Source organism: Neovison vison, chromosome 8 (assembly GCF_020171115.1).
Source record: "Neovison vison isolate M4711 chromosome 8, ASM_NN_V1, whole genome shotgun sequence".
NCBI lineage: Eukaryota > Metazoa > Chordata > Mammalia > Carnivora > Mustelidae > Neogale > Neogale vison.
In genome coordinates this window covers 23,823,259-23,841,775 of record NC_058098.1, presented here as the reverse complement: position 1 = coordinate 23,841,775, position 18,517 = coordinate 23,823,259, and the positions used below count along the sequence as shown (strand labels likewise).

The following is an 18,517-nucleotide window of genomic DNA, read 5'->3' as shown; positions in this document are numbered from 1 at the left end:
GCCTCAGCTTGTGAGGAGACCATGACCCGAGCGAAGGCAGACACTTAACTACTTGAGCCACCCAGGCACCCCATGACATACTCTTTTAGCAACTTTCAAGTATACAATAGTAACTATATTCACCACGCTGTACATTAGATATCTAGAACTTACTCATCTTACAACTGGAAGTTTGTACCCTTTGACCAACATCTTCCCATTTCCCCTACTCCCTAATGCACATCCCCCCGCCGGCCTGGCAACAGCCAATGTACCACCAATGTACAGTGTCTGTTTCTGTGAGTTTGATTTGTTTATTTATTTTAAAGTAAGCTTCCTGCCCAATGAGGGACTTGAACTCACTTCCCCAAGATCAAGAGTCGCGTGCTCTACCAATCAAACCAATCAGGTTCCCTGGTGTGACTTTTTTAAAAAAGATTTATTTATTTATTTGAGAGAGAGAGAGAGAGAGAGAGTACATATGCATGTGAGTGTGGCAGGGGAGGGCATAAGAAGAGGGAGTCTTCAGCAGACTCCGGACTGAGCATGTGCTGACACAAAACTCGATCTCATGAGCCTGAGATCAGGACCTAAGCAGAAACGAGGAGCCAGACACTTAACCAACTGTGCCACCCAGGCACCCCCCAACAAGTTGACTTTTTAAGATTCCACATGTAAATAAGATCACACAGTATTTGTCTTGGTCTGACTTCAGTTAGCATAATGCTCTCAGGTTTATAAATGTTATCCCAAATGCTCTGCTGATTTAAGATGTACACTCCCTGGGTCTCAGTGATAAGTCTCTAAAATGCAGGGTTTTGTTTTTTTTTTAACTAATTTCAACACCCAATGTGGGGCTTGAACTCACAACCCTCAGATGAACAGTCACAAGCTCTACCAACTAAGCCAGCCAAGTGCCCCAATTCAAGGGTTTTATAGACCTATTAAGCCCATAAATGGACCCCAAGTTAAAAATTCCCAACCTAGATATCTTATAAATCTCTTTGAGGTCCGTAATTCTAGAATTCAACTTTATTACTCATGACCAGTGCCACAGAAAGGCAAACTGCTCCTTCTGGTTCTATTACCAAGTAACAGAAGTGAAAATGAAGGATAAACAGACAACACAAAAAGCATGTGTCCTCCTCTCCCTTGGGTCTAAATCCTCTCAGTGGCTCCCAGCCAGTCACGGAGGACTGCAGCCAATTTTTAAAATAACTACATGGATAGTGCATATGGTTAATCTGTTAACTCTTTTAGAACCCAGGAAAATGGAAATGGTCACAATATACCTTTCCCCTTGGCTACTGCATAGGGATTAAGACTAAGTTTACATCAATACTTTCTACAGACATTTACTACATGCTAAATTTTCCAAATAACAGGGCGCCTGGGTGGCTCAGTGGGTTAAAGCCTCTGCCTTCGGCTCAGGTCATGATCTCAGGATCCTGGGATCAAGCCCCAAATCGGGCTCTCTGCTCAGCAGAGAGCCTATTTCTCCCTCTCTCTCTGCCTGCCTCTCTGCCTACTTGTGACCTCTGTCTGTCAAGTAAATAAATAAAATCTTTTAAAAAATAAAAAATAAGTTTTCCAAATAAGATTGCTCTCTGCAGGGAAACAGAATCTACATTGGGAATCTAATTTTACCTCCAATAGGTATAACAGTTAAAATCTGTATTCATGAAAGGAAGATTTTTAAGGGTCCTCATTAATAATTGTAGTTTAGCTCTGCTCCAGAAAGTCTGAATTTTGGCGCCTGGGTGGCTCAGTGGGTTAAAGCCTCTGCTTTTGGCTCAGGTCATGATCCCGTGGTCCTGGGATCGAGGCTCACATCGGGTTCTCTGCTTGGCGGGAAGGCTGCTTCCCTCTCTCTCTCTGCCTGCCTCTCTGCCTACTTGTGATCTCTGTCAAATAAATAAATAAAATCTTAAAAAAAAAAAAAAAGTCTGAACTCGCACAGGTGGATATTAAGCTACACAGATTAAATTGACCCCTTTGTATCTATTAATAAAGCTGTCTTGTTGGTTCGGGTTTGACCATTCCAAGGCTGGCTTCACAGGCCAGTAGCTTCTCTCCCACTTCTTAGTATTTTTAAACAGTTGGATCCTTAAGTACATGACCTTTGATTCTTTGTAGTAACACAGACCAGAAGACTACCCAAAACACCAGTTCTGTCTCCCCCGCTGACTACTTACCACAACTTTATTGAAGTCCTGGATTGCAAAATACAGAGCAATGGCGGTGAGTGCATCAGTGATCTGTCAAGAGAAAGAAAAATAATAGTGTAGGAGGGATGGAATGCTGCCAGGGCCTAGAGCTTTGGGATAGTGGTGGACTGTTCGGTAATGAACTCTTACAGTCAGGCAGAACCTCAACTCTCGCTTTGACTACCCAAAGATAAAGCCCTACAGGGAGATTTGACTGGAAATCCCTGAGGACTGGCACCCACCAAGATTTATGTTAGCCTAGTGGACCACCTCTGTTCTTTAATTACAAGTTACTTAAGTTTTCTGTAAAACAGGAATAACACCCAATGCTTTGCAGGCCTGATGTCTGTCAAGTGCCTAGCATGAAGTAAATCCTCAGGAAACAGGAGCCATTATAATGATTAAGGAAGACTTCAGTGGGCCTCCTACTTGACCCAGATTTTCAACCTGACATAGGCAAGTGTTTCAAATTACTTTCTCTCAAAACAGCCCTGTCATCTCAAGTTTGAAGGTTACTGCCCCTAAGAGTCTCATCAGGCCTATGTCCACTGCATGGAATCTCTTGATAGAATGCTTGGGAAATTCAGTATGCCCTCTACACTGGCACCACAATTAAAACCAATCACAGAATCTTGGCACTACACAGTTTGAGACTACACAGTCCAGAAACCAAGTATAAGGAATTGGAACTGGTCAAATGTCAGAGACTACATACTCCCTATATTTCCATAATACTATCACAGTATTATGGATTATACAGTATTATCCACAGTATGGAATTCAAATTAAGGATAGGGCTTTGCTTTTATTCTCTCAGAAACTCCTAAGCTCCTATAAGATATTTTTTCTTAAAAACAAGGTAAAAGACCCTAAAGGTATATACGTATTGACTTTATGTGGAAGGTTACTTACCATAAATACCAATTCAGCATAGTCAATCAGGAAATGAAAGAGGTATATTATTAATGGAGTCTGTAGGAGAAAAATAAGCAAACAAACAAATTAACTCAAATCTTACTGTTATCAGTTTCCAGTGTAGGAAATGGGGAAGAAGCTAATCTTTCAGCAAAAATCTCTTTCTTTTCTGGAATACTGTTCTATGCTAGTTGGCCAGTATATTTGGGGGAGAATAATTTAGTGTCACTGGATCATTTTTTGCCATGGGGCCTATCTGAGCTGAGTAAAGAGAACAAAATATGACATGGGCTGAATATCTGTTGAGGAACACATTAAAGGTATGAGGTAAACTTTAGTTCTAAGCCATACAGAATAGCCAAGGGGAATGCCACAGAGGACTAAGATTGCTGAAATCATAAAATAAATAGGGAAATGTTTTCCTGCCTTTTGTCCTCTGAGATGTTTTGTATCATTAGTGTTATTGCCTCCTCAAATATTTGGGAAAATGTGCTCACTGTGAAGTCATCGTGGCATGGGTTTTCTTTAAGAGACGACTTTACAGATTAAATTTCTTTCTTTTTTTTTAAGATTTTTATTTATTTATTTGACACAGAGAGAGAAAGCACAAGCAGGGGGAGTGGCAGGCAGAGGGAGAAGGAGAAGCAGGCTCCCCACAGAGCAGGGGGAGCCTGATGTGGGACTCAAACCCAGGACCCCAGGATCATGACCTGAGTCAAAGGCAGTTGCTCAACCAACTGAGCCACCCAGGTGCCCCATAGATTAAATTTCTTTCAGTTTCTTGTCTTTTTTTTTTTTTTAATATTTTATTTATTTATTTGACAGACAGAGATCACAAGTAGGCAGAGATGCAGGTGGGGAGAGAGGAGGAAGCAAGCTCCCTGCCAAGCAGAGAGCCCAATGCGGGGCTCAATCCCAGGACCCTGGGACCATGACCCGAGCCAAGGGCAGAGGCTCCCACCCAGGCGCCCCCAGTTTCTTGTCTTAAAGTGTTCTTTTTCTGATGTCAGTAGAGCTACATCAGCTTCTTTGTGTTAATGTTTGCTCAATAAAACTTGACCTATATTTTTAGGTTTTACTTTTTTCTGCATCCTCATATGTAAGATGTGTTTCTTAAAAGCAGCATATAATTACTTTTCTTTTTTTTAATATATTTATTCATTCTAGAGACAGAGTGTACACACAAGCAGGGGGAGGGACAGAAAGAAAGGAAGGGAATTTCAAGCAGGCTCCTACTCTCTGCTGAGCATAGAGCCTGACATGGGGGTCCATCCCATCACCCTAAGATCAGACCTGAGCAGCAATCCAGAGTTGGCTGCTTAACTGACTGAGCCACCCAGATGCCCCACTTTTTTTTTTTTAATTTTTTTGTTTAAGTCTTTATTTGAGAGAGAAAGAGAGGAGACAAGCAGAGGGAGCAGGGAAGGGAGAATCAGGATCCCTGCTCAGCAGAGAGCCCGATGTGGGGCTCAATCCCAGGGCCCTGGGATGAGGACCTGAGCCAAAGGCAGATGCTTAACCAACTGACCCATCCAGGCAACCCTACTTTTCTTTAAACTAATCTGACAACTGTTATCTTTTAGTTGACTTCATAGTCTATTTACATTTAGTGTAATTAATGATGTATTTGTGTTTAAGTTTACCATCTTACTATTCTATTTTCCATTTGTCCCATTTTTCTCTTTCTTGCTTGCTTCCTCATTATTTTTTATTATTCTATTTTCTCCTCTACTAGTTTGTTGGTTATATACTTAGCTACTATTCTTTCAGTGATTATGGAAATTATGGAATAGTTATTTGACTTTAATTAGCATATAATATAAATTACATCTTTTACCACTTTCTAGATTAATAAGGACCTCTGAATACTTTAATTCCACATAGCTACTCCCAGCCTTTTCTGTTATTCATGCTACAGCTTTAATTCTACATGCATTTTAAACCCATAAGGCATTATTATTTTATATAGTTAATATTTATTTAATTTACTTACATTACCTTTTTCACTATTACTCATTCCTTCCTATATTCCATGATGCTGTTGAGAACCATAATCCTGCCTTTTTATAACTTTTTAAACGCTGGCAACAAATTCTATCAATTTTAATTTGCTTGAAAATGTCTTTACCTTCATCTCTGAGAGATAATATCCCCTTTGGCTGTTTGTAATCTGTAATCTGTCTTTGATATTGAGCAGTTTTATTAAAATATATGTTTTTCTTTGAATTTATCCTGCTTGGGTTTATAGAGCTTCTTGAATTGATATATTTCATAAATTTTGAAAAAAAATTTCAGTAACAATCTCTTCAAATATTGTTTCTGTATCATTCTGTCTCTTCTCCCATTCTGGAACTCCTTTTATTTTATTTTATTTCATTTCATTTTAAAGATTTTACTTATTTATTTGAGAGAGAGAATGAGAGGGAGAGCATGAGAGGGGGGAGGGTAGGAGAGAAGCAGACTCCCTGATGAGCAGGCAGCCTGATGCATGACTGGGTCCTGGGACTCCAGGATCATGACCAGAGCCGAAGGCAGTCGCTCAACCAACTGAGCCACCCAGGTGCCCTGGAACTTCATTTATATTGTATGTTAAATCTTTTTACTGTATCTCATAGACCTCTTCTATTTTTTTCTGTTTTCTATCCTCTTATCTCTGAACTTTAGTCTAGGAATTCTCTACAGATCTATCTTCTAGATCATAAATCCTCTCTTCAGCTTTGTGTAATTTGCTGTTAAACTTGCCTATTGCATTTTTAATTTGCTGTTATGTTTTCCAGTTCTAGAATTTCCATTTGATTCATTATTATATATTCCAGTTCCTTGGAGATATTCTTTTTTTTTAAAAGATTTTTATTTTTATTTATTTGACAAAGAGAGATCAAAAGTAGGCAGAGAGGCAGGCAGAGAGAGAGGGGGAAGCAGGCCCACCACTGAGCAGAGAGCCCAATGCAGGCCTCCATCCCACAATCCTGAGATCATGACCCGAGCTGAAGGCAGAGGCTCAACCCACTAAGCCACCCAAGCACCCTCCCTGGAGAAATTCTTGACCTTGTCACTTACTTTTTTATGCATATTAATCACTGACCACTGTTATCTTAGAGTCTAAGTCTGATAACTCCAATATCGGAATCACCTGTGAATCTTTAGTGTCTATTTTTTCCTGTCTTTTATTATGCTTGGTAACTTTTGAATGAATGGTGGACATTGTAAAGGGAAATTTGTAGAGGTTCTGCATGAGGTATTTTCCTTCAAAAGGATTTTTTTTTCTTTTTCTTTCAGAAAGGATTTCTTTAAACTTCTGGCAAGCAATTAGAATAGAATTATATCACCTTAATCTAATTAGAGTTTAGCTAATTAAGCTGAATTTAGTTTTTTGTAAGACTGGTCTATATGTGGTCTACCCTTCCTTCAGTGTAGTCCTTCAGAGGACCCAACCAGAAGCCAAAACCTTTACCAGGGCCCTGCCACCTTGGTTGGCCATGCACTCAAATTTGTATTTCTCTAGCACTATGAGACTGCCAATAGCTCTGCTTAGCCCCTTAGCCTCTTAACAGCCCACTTCTACTCTCTTTCTCTGCTCTCAGCAGAAAAATTAATACATTGATAAAATTGATACATGCATTAAGGAGAAATCAGCTTAGATGGTCAGCCTCACATTGTATCTTCCTCTCTGGGACCTCAAACCCTCAATCCTGGCTATCTTGATACTTTCCAACACCATCAAACAGATGTTTTTTCCTATTCATCCTTCTTTCCTAGCTGTCCTGGCAGGAGGGTTGGTCTGTTACTATAAGCCAGTTCACCAATCCACCAGAATCAGAAAGATAATGCATGACTTGGTTTTAGTGGACCGTTGCTGGTGACTCGGGAGCACCTTTTCCCAACTCCCAACAACATGCAAAAATGTGTTCTATAATATTGCAGAGGTCACTAACAGGCTTTTTAGGGACAGCAAGCTGGTGTGGTAGAAAGACCAAGGCTTTGGGTTCAAACTTGGATTTCAAACCAGTTCCATCTGTGTACCTTTTCTCTCTAAACCTTAGTGTTCTCAGCTATAAAATAATAGTGACCTATTGGGGTACCTGGGTGGCTCAGTTGGTTAAGCATCTGCTTTCAACTCAGGTTGTGATCCCAGGGTCCTGGGAAGAGCTTGCTTCTCCCTCTCCCTCTCTCAATCCCCCTGCTCTTTGTCTCTCTCTCATTCTGTCAAATAAATAAATAAAATTAAAAAAAAATAATGACCTATTTCACAAGGTTCTTGGGAGGAATAAATGGTAATGGGCACAAAGTGCTTAGCACAGTGCTTAACATACACACAGTAATCCTAATATGTTAGCTACCTGAGACCAACTTTTTACCACCTGTTTTCAAAAGAGGGCATCAACTTTGCCTTTCAAAGTTCTAAAAGAATTAAACCTTCTACAACTCTCTACTAATGGATTCTTTTTTGCTTTTATCTTTGTCAGTAAGAAGTAGTAACTTAATACTTATATTACCAATGGCCGGCTTTCAAAGCGTTTTGATGCTTCAGATAGTTTAGAATGGCACTAAGTAGGTCTCAGAAATGACAGAACGCATAGCTCTCAAAAAGCCTATCAGCAAATGGGCTGGTTTCCATAATAAGCTAACATGTACACAGTAGTTAAATTGTGTATCATAATATTATAGATAATATACAATGAATATAATTTGTCTTCATGTTATGTTTCCATGTGGGTGAACGTTCCCAGTCAGGATAGGGCAAATATTAATGAACTCACAATTTTATGATCAGTACTTGGCTAACCAAAGAAAACAGAAACGTCTGCTGAAGGTAGTCATAAAATCTAAAGTGGTTGCCTAATTCTTTTTCTCACCTGTGCAGATTTTTCTTCTCCACTTTTACATTTCCCTAAGAACTAGATAATAAAATCTGCTGAAGATTTATAAAGAAAAAAATGCAAGGCAGCAATGAACTTCCTCTTCCAAAGTATTCTTTTCACTTGGCTTGACATAATTTGATTTCTTTAAGTTTTATTACTTAAAGAAATTGTGTGGAAATATAGATTGCTCTGGATTTATGAACATTGAGCTTAAAAGCGAATAAACCCATATGCAAGAAAGGAGCAAGGGATTCTGACTGTGAGGTCAACTCCACTGTGTTTGGGGGAAGCAACTGCTCAGTACTAAAGCGGTTGTCTTACACAGATATAGAGACTTACCACGGCTTCTTGTAGCTGGAAAATACTAACTCCTGCCATTATCTCTCTTTACTTACACTGAGACTTACACACACACACACACACACACACACACACACACACACACTGGTGAGGAGTAAGAATGCATTCTGGACTCCCTCATTGCAGCTAAGAATGCATTTTCTCACAGAAGCATTTTAAATAAAGGTTAAAGGGCTAGATATGGCTCTTCCATTCATTCATTTGACATATTCCTTCTGAAAGGACTATTTCACATCTTCCCCTGTCCTTAACCTCCAAATTTCCTTCCCGCTTCTCACTTTCATCTGAAAACCTCATTTCTTATTTCACTGAGAAAAGAAGCAATTAAATGAGAATCACCTTTATTTCCCACTACCCAGGTAACCAACTTCCTGTATCTTACCTACATTCTCTATCACCTATTAACAATGGATGGACTTCCTTTCTTCTCACCTGAAGTTAAATTCTCCCCTTGTGAACTGTAACCCATTTGTTCTTGCCCCCTCAAAGACACTGCTCATTCAATTATCCTCTTTCTACATCATCAACTTCTCTATCCACAGGATTATTCCCATCAGCAACCAAGTATGCAGAGTCTCATTTTTTTTGCTATTTTATTATTTTATTTTATTAAGTTTTAAGAGTTGTAACATGTTATTTCTGTTAAAAAATTTTTTTATTTAAATTCAATTTAGCTAACATATAGTGTATTATTAGTTTCAGGGGCAGAATTTAGTGATTCATGAGTTGCATATAACATGCAGTGCTCATAACATCATGTGCCCTCCTTGATGCCCATCACCCAGTTACCCCATCTCCCCTCCAGCAGTATTTATGTATGTATGTATGTATTTTAAGTAGGCTCCACACCCACCATGGACCTCAACACAGGGCTTAAATCCATGACCCTGAGATCAAGAGTCAGACACTTAACCAACCAAGCAACCTAGGCACACCCTGCTTTGTTTTTTTAGATTCCACATTTAAGTGGAATCATATGATAACAGTATTTCTCTGACTTATTTCACTTAGCACAGTGCTCTCTAGGTCCACCCATGTTGTTGTTTCAAATGCCAAGATCTCATTATTTATGGCTGAATAATATTCCACTGTGTGTATGTGTGGGTGGGTGTGGGTATGCACACATCCATTCATCTATCACTGGATACTTGGGTTGCTTCCATATCGTGGCTATTATAAACAATGCTGTGTTAAATATAGGCAGATTCTCATATTTAAAATGTCTTTATGGGGGCAACCAGGTGGCTCAGTGGGTTAAGCCTCTGCCTTCAGCTTGGGTCATGATCTTGGAGTCCTGGGATCAAGCCCTGCACCGGACTCACTGCTCGGCAGGGAGGCAACTTCCCTTCTCTGCTCTGCCTGCCTCTCTGCCTACTTGTGCTCTCTCTGTGTCAAATAAATAAATAAAAATCTTTAAAAAATGAAAATAAAATGTCTTTACAGGCCACCTAGGTGACTCAGTCAATTGGGCATCTGTCTGTCTTCAGCTTGAGTCATGATTCCCAGTCCTGGGATCAAGCCCCATACTGGGCTCCTTGCTCAGTAGAGGGTCTCCTTCTCCCTCTCATTCTGTCCCATCTCTCCCCGCTCCTATGTGCTCTTGTTCTCTCTCAAATAAATATCTTTTAAAAAAATAAGAAAAAAATAGGGCACCTGGGTGGCTCTGCTAAACATTGCTAAACAATGGCCTTTGGCTCAGGTAATGATCCCGGCATCCCAGGATCGAGTCCTGCATCAGGCTCCCTGCTCAGCAGGGAGTCTGCTTCTCCCTCTGATCCCTTCCCATCTCATGCTCTCTCTTTCTCCTAAATAAATAAAATCTTTGAAAAAATAAGAAAAAATAGTATGTCTTTACTATACAACTGCCTTTAGCTACTATACCATTTCTCTGCCCTTCTTTAGAACCAGAATTCTCATAAAGGTTGTCTATTCTCTGACTTTTCAAGATAGACAAAGTCCAAGATCAAGCCACAGGGCCTTTTATAACCTAACCTAGGAAGTGACATACCATCATTTCTGCCATATTTTACTGGTCACATAGGCCAACTCTGGTACAATGTGAGCAAGGACTACATCAAGTGTGAATACCTGCAGGTAGATATTTTGGGGGGCCATCCTGGAGGCTGGCTATCACACCAGGTGATCACATCAAGCCCATTTTCAAGTATCATCTATAGGCTGACAGATCCCAATTTTATATCTCCAGCCTGAGCCTCTCTTCTTGAGTTGCACATTGGTATAGCCAGTTACCTTAACATTGTCATTTGGATGTCTTTAAACTTAATATGGTGAAATCTAAACTCTTATTTCCAGTCCCACTAAAACCCACTCCTCCCTCAGTAACTCATTTCACGAAATAATGCCACCATTCACTCAGTTGCTCAGGATTAAAAACCTGCTATCCTTGAATCGTATCTTGGAATCCTCTCTTGCCTTCATACCTCATATCAAATCTATTAATAAGTCTATTCCTAAAAGTATTACTAGAATCTAATTACTTTTTAAAGAATTTAATCATTTTTCACCATCTTTGTTGTTACCACACTAGTTCCAAGCCAACATCATCTTGCTTAGACTAGTGCATAAGCATCCTTCTTATTTTCCCTTCTTCACTTCTCGCCCCCACAGTCAATTCCCCTCACAGTATTCACAGCAGTATTTATTAAATGTAAAATAAGTATAATCACTTCTCTCTTGGCTTAAAAGTCTCCATTTTTTCATCTAGTAAAAACAAAATCCACTTGCTACTATGGGCCACCAGAGCTGGTGAAGGATCTCAAAATGACTGAGGAAAAACTTGCTCTAATAGGTATTTAGGGGCGCCTGGGCTGGTTCAGTCGGTAGAGCACGTGACTCTTGATCTTGGGGTTGTGAGTTCAAGCCCCACACTGGATGCAGAGATTACTTAAAATCTTTAAAAATTATAAATTTTTGTATTTATAAATTATAAACATATATTATAAATAAATATTATAAGTAAATTATAAATATGTTTTATTTAAATTAAAATTATATTAATATAATTATATATTATAAACAAATAAATAAAAATAAAAGGCATTTACTCAGTAGTCCTTTGAGAGATCATACCCCAAGACCAAAAGGTCACTGCTAACTCCCTAAGTCCTGGAAAGAGGCCTTTACCACCAAGCTAGCTACTCTACCTAAGAATCTACCTGCTATTGACTGGACTTACACAAGGCCAATGTGGTAAAGGCTGGCTTGGCAAATGACTTTGATAAGTTTAATGCCCTGCAGTTTCCTGTGCCAGGATGCTGAAGAAAAAAGATGTGAAAAGTCGTGCTCAGTTTTTGTCTCTCATCAGGTCTGAGGAATATAAGAGAGCTGGAGAAGATGAAGAACATAATTCCATTTGATCAAATAACCACTGAGGACTTGAAGGCAGTCTTCCTAGAAACAAAATTAAATAATAAGTATCCCAAATGGCCTCACCAGCCAATTGAGATTTTGTAAACTTGAGTCTGGGAGGAAGCTCTTGCCCTCATATTATAAATTCTAGACATTAAAAATAATTATACTAAAAATAGATAAATGACAAATAGACAAACAGATGATAGATAATCTGAACTCTTAACCATGTCTATAAAAACTGCTACATAACCTGATTCCTAACTTCTCACACCTTGTCTTTTAATATTTTCCTCTTTGCTCATTCTGCCTTAGCAAGACTAAGGCAGAATTTATCCAACTCACAAATGCCAACCACATTCCCAAATCAGCACCATCTTCTCTGGCCTGCTAGCTTCATTTAGATCGCTTATTCAGATTGTACTTCCTTGGAGTGCCTTCCTTGAACACACTACCTAAAATACTGACACACACATGACCATCACTCTTTATCCCTTTACCCAGTTTTATTTTTCTACATGTACTTACTTATCATTTAACTGAAATCCCACTTTTCCTTAACTTTAGTTTTATGGGAGTCTAATTAGTATAAAATAAACTTCACATATTTAAAGTACATAATTTGATAAGTTTTGACCTATGTATATACCCATGAAACTATCAACCAAGATACTGAATATATCCCCATTCCCAAATGTTCATCAATTTTACTGTTCATCCCAAAGAACCAGCTGTTTCAGTGTTTTTCACTATTGTTTTTCTGTCTTCTGTTTAATTTGTTTCCACTCAGATCTTAATTCTTTTATTCTGTTTACTTTGAGGTAAATTTATCTTCTTCTTCTAGTTTCTTAAGGTAGAAACAGGGGTCATTAATTTGAGAGCTTTTTTCTTTTCCAATATAGGCATTTAGCACTATGCATTTCCCCCAAGTACTGCTTAGTGACATCCCACATATTTTGATAGGTTGTGTTTTCATTTTCATTCAATTCAATATACTGCCTAATTTCCCTTCTGATTTCTTCTTTGATCCATGAGTCATTAAGGAGCATGTTATTTAGTTTCCAAATATTTGGGGATTTTCCAGACATCTTTCTGGTATTAATTTTTTATTTAATTCCACTGTGGTCAGAGAATATACTTTGTATGACTTCAATCCTTTTAAATTTCTTGGGCCTTGTTGTCTGACCCAGAATATGGTCTATCTTACAGATGTTCCATATACACTTGAAAAGATTATGTACTTTGTTGCTGTTGGATAGAATGTTTTATAAATGCCAATGAGATAAAGCTGGTTGACGTCCTATTCATGGCTTCTACATTCTTGTTGATTTTCTGTCTGCTTGTCACATCAGTCCTTGAGAGAGGGATATTGAAATCTCTGACTATAAGTATGGATTTGTCTGTTTCTCCTTATAGTCTGTCAGTCTTCGTGTACTCTGAAAGTCCGTTATTGGGTGCAGAAACATTAGGACTGCTATGTTCTCTTGATGAATCAACTCCTTTATCACTATGAAATAACCGTATTTACCCCTGGTAATATTCTTTGCTCCGAAATCTGCTTCCTTTTTACTAACTTACTGTTTGTCACTCTCAGAAATAAGTACCATGAGGACAAGGACTGTGCCTTGTTTTGTATCCCAAGCACCTAGCAGGGTAGCTGGCATTTGGTATGTACTTAACAAATCTCTATTAAAAGAGAGAAGGAAGAAAGGGAATGGAATACATATGTAGATATAGAGCTACGCACTAGGAATACTTAATGAAAAGGTACCAGTACTTATTCTGAGGAACATATAATAGGTAAAACAAGTACAGAAGAAATGTCAAGAGTATTATATGAGCCATTAAAAGGATAAGCACAAGATGCTTTAGAAGATGTTCGGGAAGAACATCTAATTGGGTCTAAGGTGAAAAGGAATGGCTTTTAGAGGAAAGTAAAATCTAAGCTAATATCTAAATAGTAAAGCCAACCACAAAAAGAGAGAGAAACAGCCCTGCATAAACAGCCCTCCATAAAGAAACAATAAAATGAGCGAAAACACATAGGTAAGAGAGAATATAGTGTTGTAGCATAATGAAAATATGTGAGAACTCTCTCAGGGGGTTCCTAATCTGTCTAGAAAGCATACTGCCCACGCGCGGCTAGACACAGCCCTCATGGCTAGTGTGCTATGCTTTTATGTGCCCACACACATCTGTTCCTAGTAACTGGTTTGTGTGCTTCTTCAGAGTCTTAAATTGTCCCTGTTTCTGCTAGCCATTCTTATTATTGTGGTTCAACTAGATAGTAATAAAAACTAATGAAAAATGAATGCAAAAGCCAGTTTGAGAACCAAGCTGAATGCTTTTAAAAAACTAGATAGAACCACCAAAGGAAGAAAGAAAGAAAGAGAGAAACAACTGTTCTCCAAGTAGGTATGAAGGAGACAACTGTAAAATTGAGGGGTTAAGAATTCAAATAGAAGAATTCTACTTTAAAATGCTATAACCAACAGTAATGGGGAGAGGAGAGCAGAAGGAAATGTGGTTCATGTAAGGGGGCTTTGTATGCCCTGTAGGGTGTTTGGGTTTTATCCTGAGTTCAGTGGTGAGCAAAGGTTCGAAGCAACACACTGACAATATCAGATTCCCATTTCAGAAAGATGAGTCTGGCTGCAGAATAAAGAGTAAAGGAGCAAGACTGAATGGAGAAAGAGTTGTCAGGAAGTGGTTGCAGGAACCCAAGCAAGGGATGACGGTGACCTAAGAAGGATTTCACTATTTTAAGAATCAACATTATGGGTTAAATAGGCTTTGGTGGGCTTTCTAAGAAACCAGCCTTGCTAACATAGTTTTCATGGGAAAGCATGTTCCAAAGAACCAATTACATGACCATTAGCATACAACTTATTTGTGGGCTGGGAACTATTTACAATTTATTTGCCAATAAAAATGGTAACTTCTACAGAAGTCTCATTTGCTTCCCCAAATTACAATCTTAATCTGAATCATTTCCACTGCCATTGTGAAATCTCCTTCTTATGCAGAGGACATCTAAAAAAGGTCTGTTTCCAAATATGATTTTCAAAAATAGATCTGTTCAAATGTTTGTACAAAACAGAGGTTAGGCTTTGGTATTTAAGACTACAAACTACTCTTAGTACTCAGAAAAGAAAACAAGAACACTTACTTCATGAAATACTGCTCCAGAATACGGAGACACTCCCAAGTCCAACAGTGAGAGGCCTTCAACCACTGAAAAGTAAGACATCCAAGTTCACTCTTACTTCAGAGACACATGCAGATGGCCAGAGACCAAAGTGTTAGATACTCCCAGAAACAAGAAAGGCCTCAGTTTGTCCAACCCCCTTTACCTCATCCCCAGCAAGTGCTTTTAAATCTTGATTTGAACACTTCAGATCTTGCATAACTTTCTTCCATACAGAGCATCCCTTTCCACTGTGGGGCAGCTCTCAGGAAGAAGTTTTCTGTTAAACTGTGAGCTTTCTCTGATTTCCTTGTGATTTCCACCCACTCTAAAATGTGTTCTTGCCCCATTCCCCAAAATATGACAACAAATTAGAAGCTGGTGAGAAATGCTGTCCCTAGTGTGGGGAAGCGGGCAGTCACTCTCAAGTGCTACTTGAGTGGCATAGGTATTAACTTTTCTACAGGGAAATATGTACTTTTAAAGTATGTGTCTTTTGACATGGAAATGATTGTTTGTACAGCAATTTAGCTTAGGGAAATAACTATGTTCATCACGGTGCTCAAAGTACTAAAAAATAATCCCAACGTCCATTAATATTCACCTAAATGAATTATGATATGTATATATGTGTACATGTAGATACATAGATAGACGTTACAGTTAAAAATCATACTGTCATATAAATAAATAAGTAGAAGAGAAAAGAAAGCTTTTTCTCACAGAGATCTGTTAAGCATCAAATGTTGAAGGAAAGATGGAAATAGAAAATCACCACTTGGCAGACCCCACAGTAATAGTGGTGAAAGACAAGATTGTCAAGGGATACTAAGATCAGAGAGTAAAAATATGATGAGAAACTGTATTTGCAAGGGGAAAAATAATTTTATGTGGACAAACTTGGCCTTCACTACTTTAATCGTGTGACCAAAGTTGGTATCACCAGCAATATGTTGAACAGTTCACACTATTAACATCAAGTAGCTCCTGAAATGATTCACTGAGATGGGGATAAAAACACTTCTGTGGTCCTCATGCCAAAAATGTAATATCCTTGCCAAAAAAGCATAACTTCAATCTAATCATAAGAAAACACTAGGCAAACCCAAATCAAGACAAAATAACCGGCTAGTGCTCTTTAAAAATATCAAGGGGCGCCTGGGTGGCTCAGTCGGTTGAGAGCCTGACTCTTGATTTTGGCTCAGGTCAGGATCTCAGGGTCCTGGGATGGAGGGAGGTCCAGGCCAGCTCTGTGCTCAGCAGGGAGTCTATTTGAGATTCTCTGTTCCTCCCTCTTCGGCTTGTGTGTGTGTGTGTGTGTGTGTTCTAGAAAGAAAAAAAGAACTGGAAGATCAGAACGAAAGGAAGAAAGAAAGAGAGAAAGGGGGAGGGAGGGGAAAAGGAAGGAAGGAAGGAAAAGGAAAGGAAAGAAATATTAATTCTGAGGAAGTGTCCCAGATTGGAAGAGACTAAGGATACATAAAAACTGAATGCAGTGTGGGATTGTGGACTGAATCTTGAACCATAAAAAAAGACATTAGTGGTCCAACTGATAAAATTCTAATAATAGATTAGTTATTAGTATTGCATGAATGTTAATCTTCTGGTTTAGGTCAGTGTACTATGGTTATACAGGGTGTTAACATTAGAAGAAGCTAAGGGAAGGGTAAACAGGAATTCTCTGTACTATTTTTGCAACTTTTTGAAAATCTAAAACTATCTCAAAATTAAGAGTTATAATTAAAAAGTATCTTACAGATATTCATTTATGAAAAGAAAGATGTCCATAAAATACTTTTTTTTTAAAGAATTTATTTATTTATTTGACAGAGAGAAATCACAAGTAGGCAGAGAGACAGGCAGAGAGAGGAGGGAAGCAGGCTCCCCACTGAGCAGAGAGCCCGATGTGGGGCTCGATCCCAGAACCCTGAGATCATGACCTGAGCCGAAGGTAGAGGCTTTAACCCACTGAGCCACCCAGGCGCCCCCCATGAAATCCTCTTAAATGAAAAGCAGGACAAAACATAGCATGTCAATATGATTGAATTTTATTTTAAATATTTATAAGCATTAACCCATTTAATTGAGAGAAAATGTGTATTCAGTGAGAAATGCCTCCACATAAACATAAATTCAGACATTAAATAAAATATATAAAAATTTAAAAATATAAGCGGCTCAGTCGGGTAAGCGTCTACCTTTGGATCAGGTTGAGTCCCACAACTGGCTCCTTGCTCAGTGCCTGCTTCTCCCTTTCCCTCTGCCTGCCACTCCTCCTGCTTGTGCCCTTTCTCTCTGACAAATAAAATCTTTAAAAAAGTACAGCAATCATCTCTTGTTGATAAGATTACAGAAGATGTGTGGTTTACCTTTTCTTCATTTTCTGAATCACTGGCAATGTGTATTATTTCATAATTATTAGAAAGAAATAGGAAAATTAATTTTAAAAGAAACTGAGTGAAGGATAAGAAAAAATATAAAATAGACACACAAAAACCTGCAAAATATATGAGCTTATATATGCCTAAAATATCTCAGAAGTACGCAAAAGAAACCGATATAATAAGAAACTGGTCCTTCCAGGGAACACAACTGGATGGTTCTAAGAAAGTGGTGTGGAAAGGTCCCTTTAATCATATAGCATTTTGCACCTTTGATTTTTGAAACCTGTGATTGAATTAGCTATTCAATGATAGGTAAAATCAAAGTTACAAAGCCTGTTCCAAAAAACCTATGTATTTATAGTGAGTGGGCCCTAATTATGGCTTTAAACTTTATGGACCCACCTTAGAAGGAAACTTAATCAGTTACACAGTTCATATGGGCTGTAAAATAAAACAAATTCCATTGCTCAAGACAGCTATAACTGGTCCTTATATTAGGACCAAAAAGAAACTTCCCCCAAGGAGCCACATAAAGAGGCTACTGTGTAACACAACTATTAAACCCTTCACTAACAGCTTTACTGGAGACCCAAGGACATGATTCATCAGGCCACTTCACAGGGTAAATCCCCACTTAACCCAAAGGCATCCCACCACAGAGCAGTAAAAGCAACTCAACAGAGGACCAGCAAGATGCTATCCAGGGACATCACTCTCCACTGGTTTAATCCAGAGGAAACAGATTCTTCAGTATGTAGCTAGAAGAACAGACTGTATACTTTTCAGGCAATTGTCTAAAATGTAACTTCCCTCAGATATGCTTTTGCTCGATATTGTACACCTGCAAATTTGTTAATGTGTTCTCTGGCAAGTACTTGGAATGCAGCTCTGCCATCTTGATGATTAAATATGATCTCATATGACTTAATTGATCTGAGGGAAGAGTCAACTTCATGTAAAAACATTTTTAAAGAAACCCCCTGCCATTTACTACCACCATCTATAACATTAAGTTAAACATTAAGGGAAGAGAATAAACTCAAAATATTTTCACCTGAATACATTGATCTTTATGATAAACTTTTCATAATGTCCTTATTTTGGTGCACATGATTGAAAACTTTGGCATGGTCCACGGTACATTGGGAACATCTGAGTTATAGAGTAATAAAACCCTCTAGAATATAAAAGTGAATCTACTCATGTATAAAAGAATAACCAGGGCCCCCCAATTCTAACATATATAACAATGTC

General features: G+C 38.5%; 1 protein-coding gene across 1 annotated transcript in view; it reads right to left on the bottom strand.

The window, feature by feature from the left end:
• The window catches only part of PIGU (phosphatidylinositol glycan anchor biosynthesis class U), a 93,242-nt gene that overhangs the window by 63,818 nt on the left and 10,907 nt on the right, over window positions 1-18,517 (bottom strand). Inside the window, exons 2-4 of the mRNA XM_044263197.1 lie at window positions 14,862-14,926; window positions 3,099-3,158; window positions 2,175-2,237 (exon numbers count right to left, since the gene is read on the bottom strand). Of these exons, the coding sequence (XP_044119132.1) occupies window positions 2,175-2,237; window positions 3,099-3,158; window positions 14,862-14,926 (188 nt within the window). The remainder of the gene's footprint in view (window positions 1-2,174; window positions 2,238-3,098; window positions 3,159-14,861; window positions 14,927-18,517) is intronic.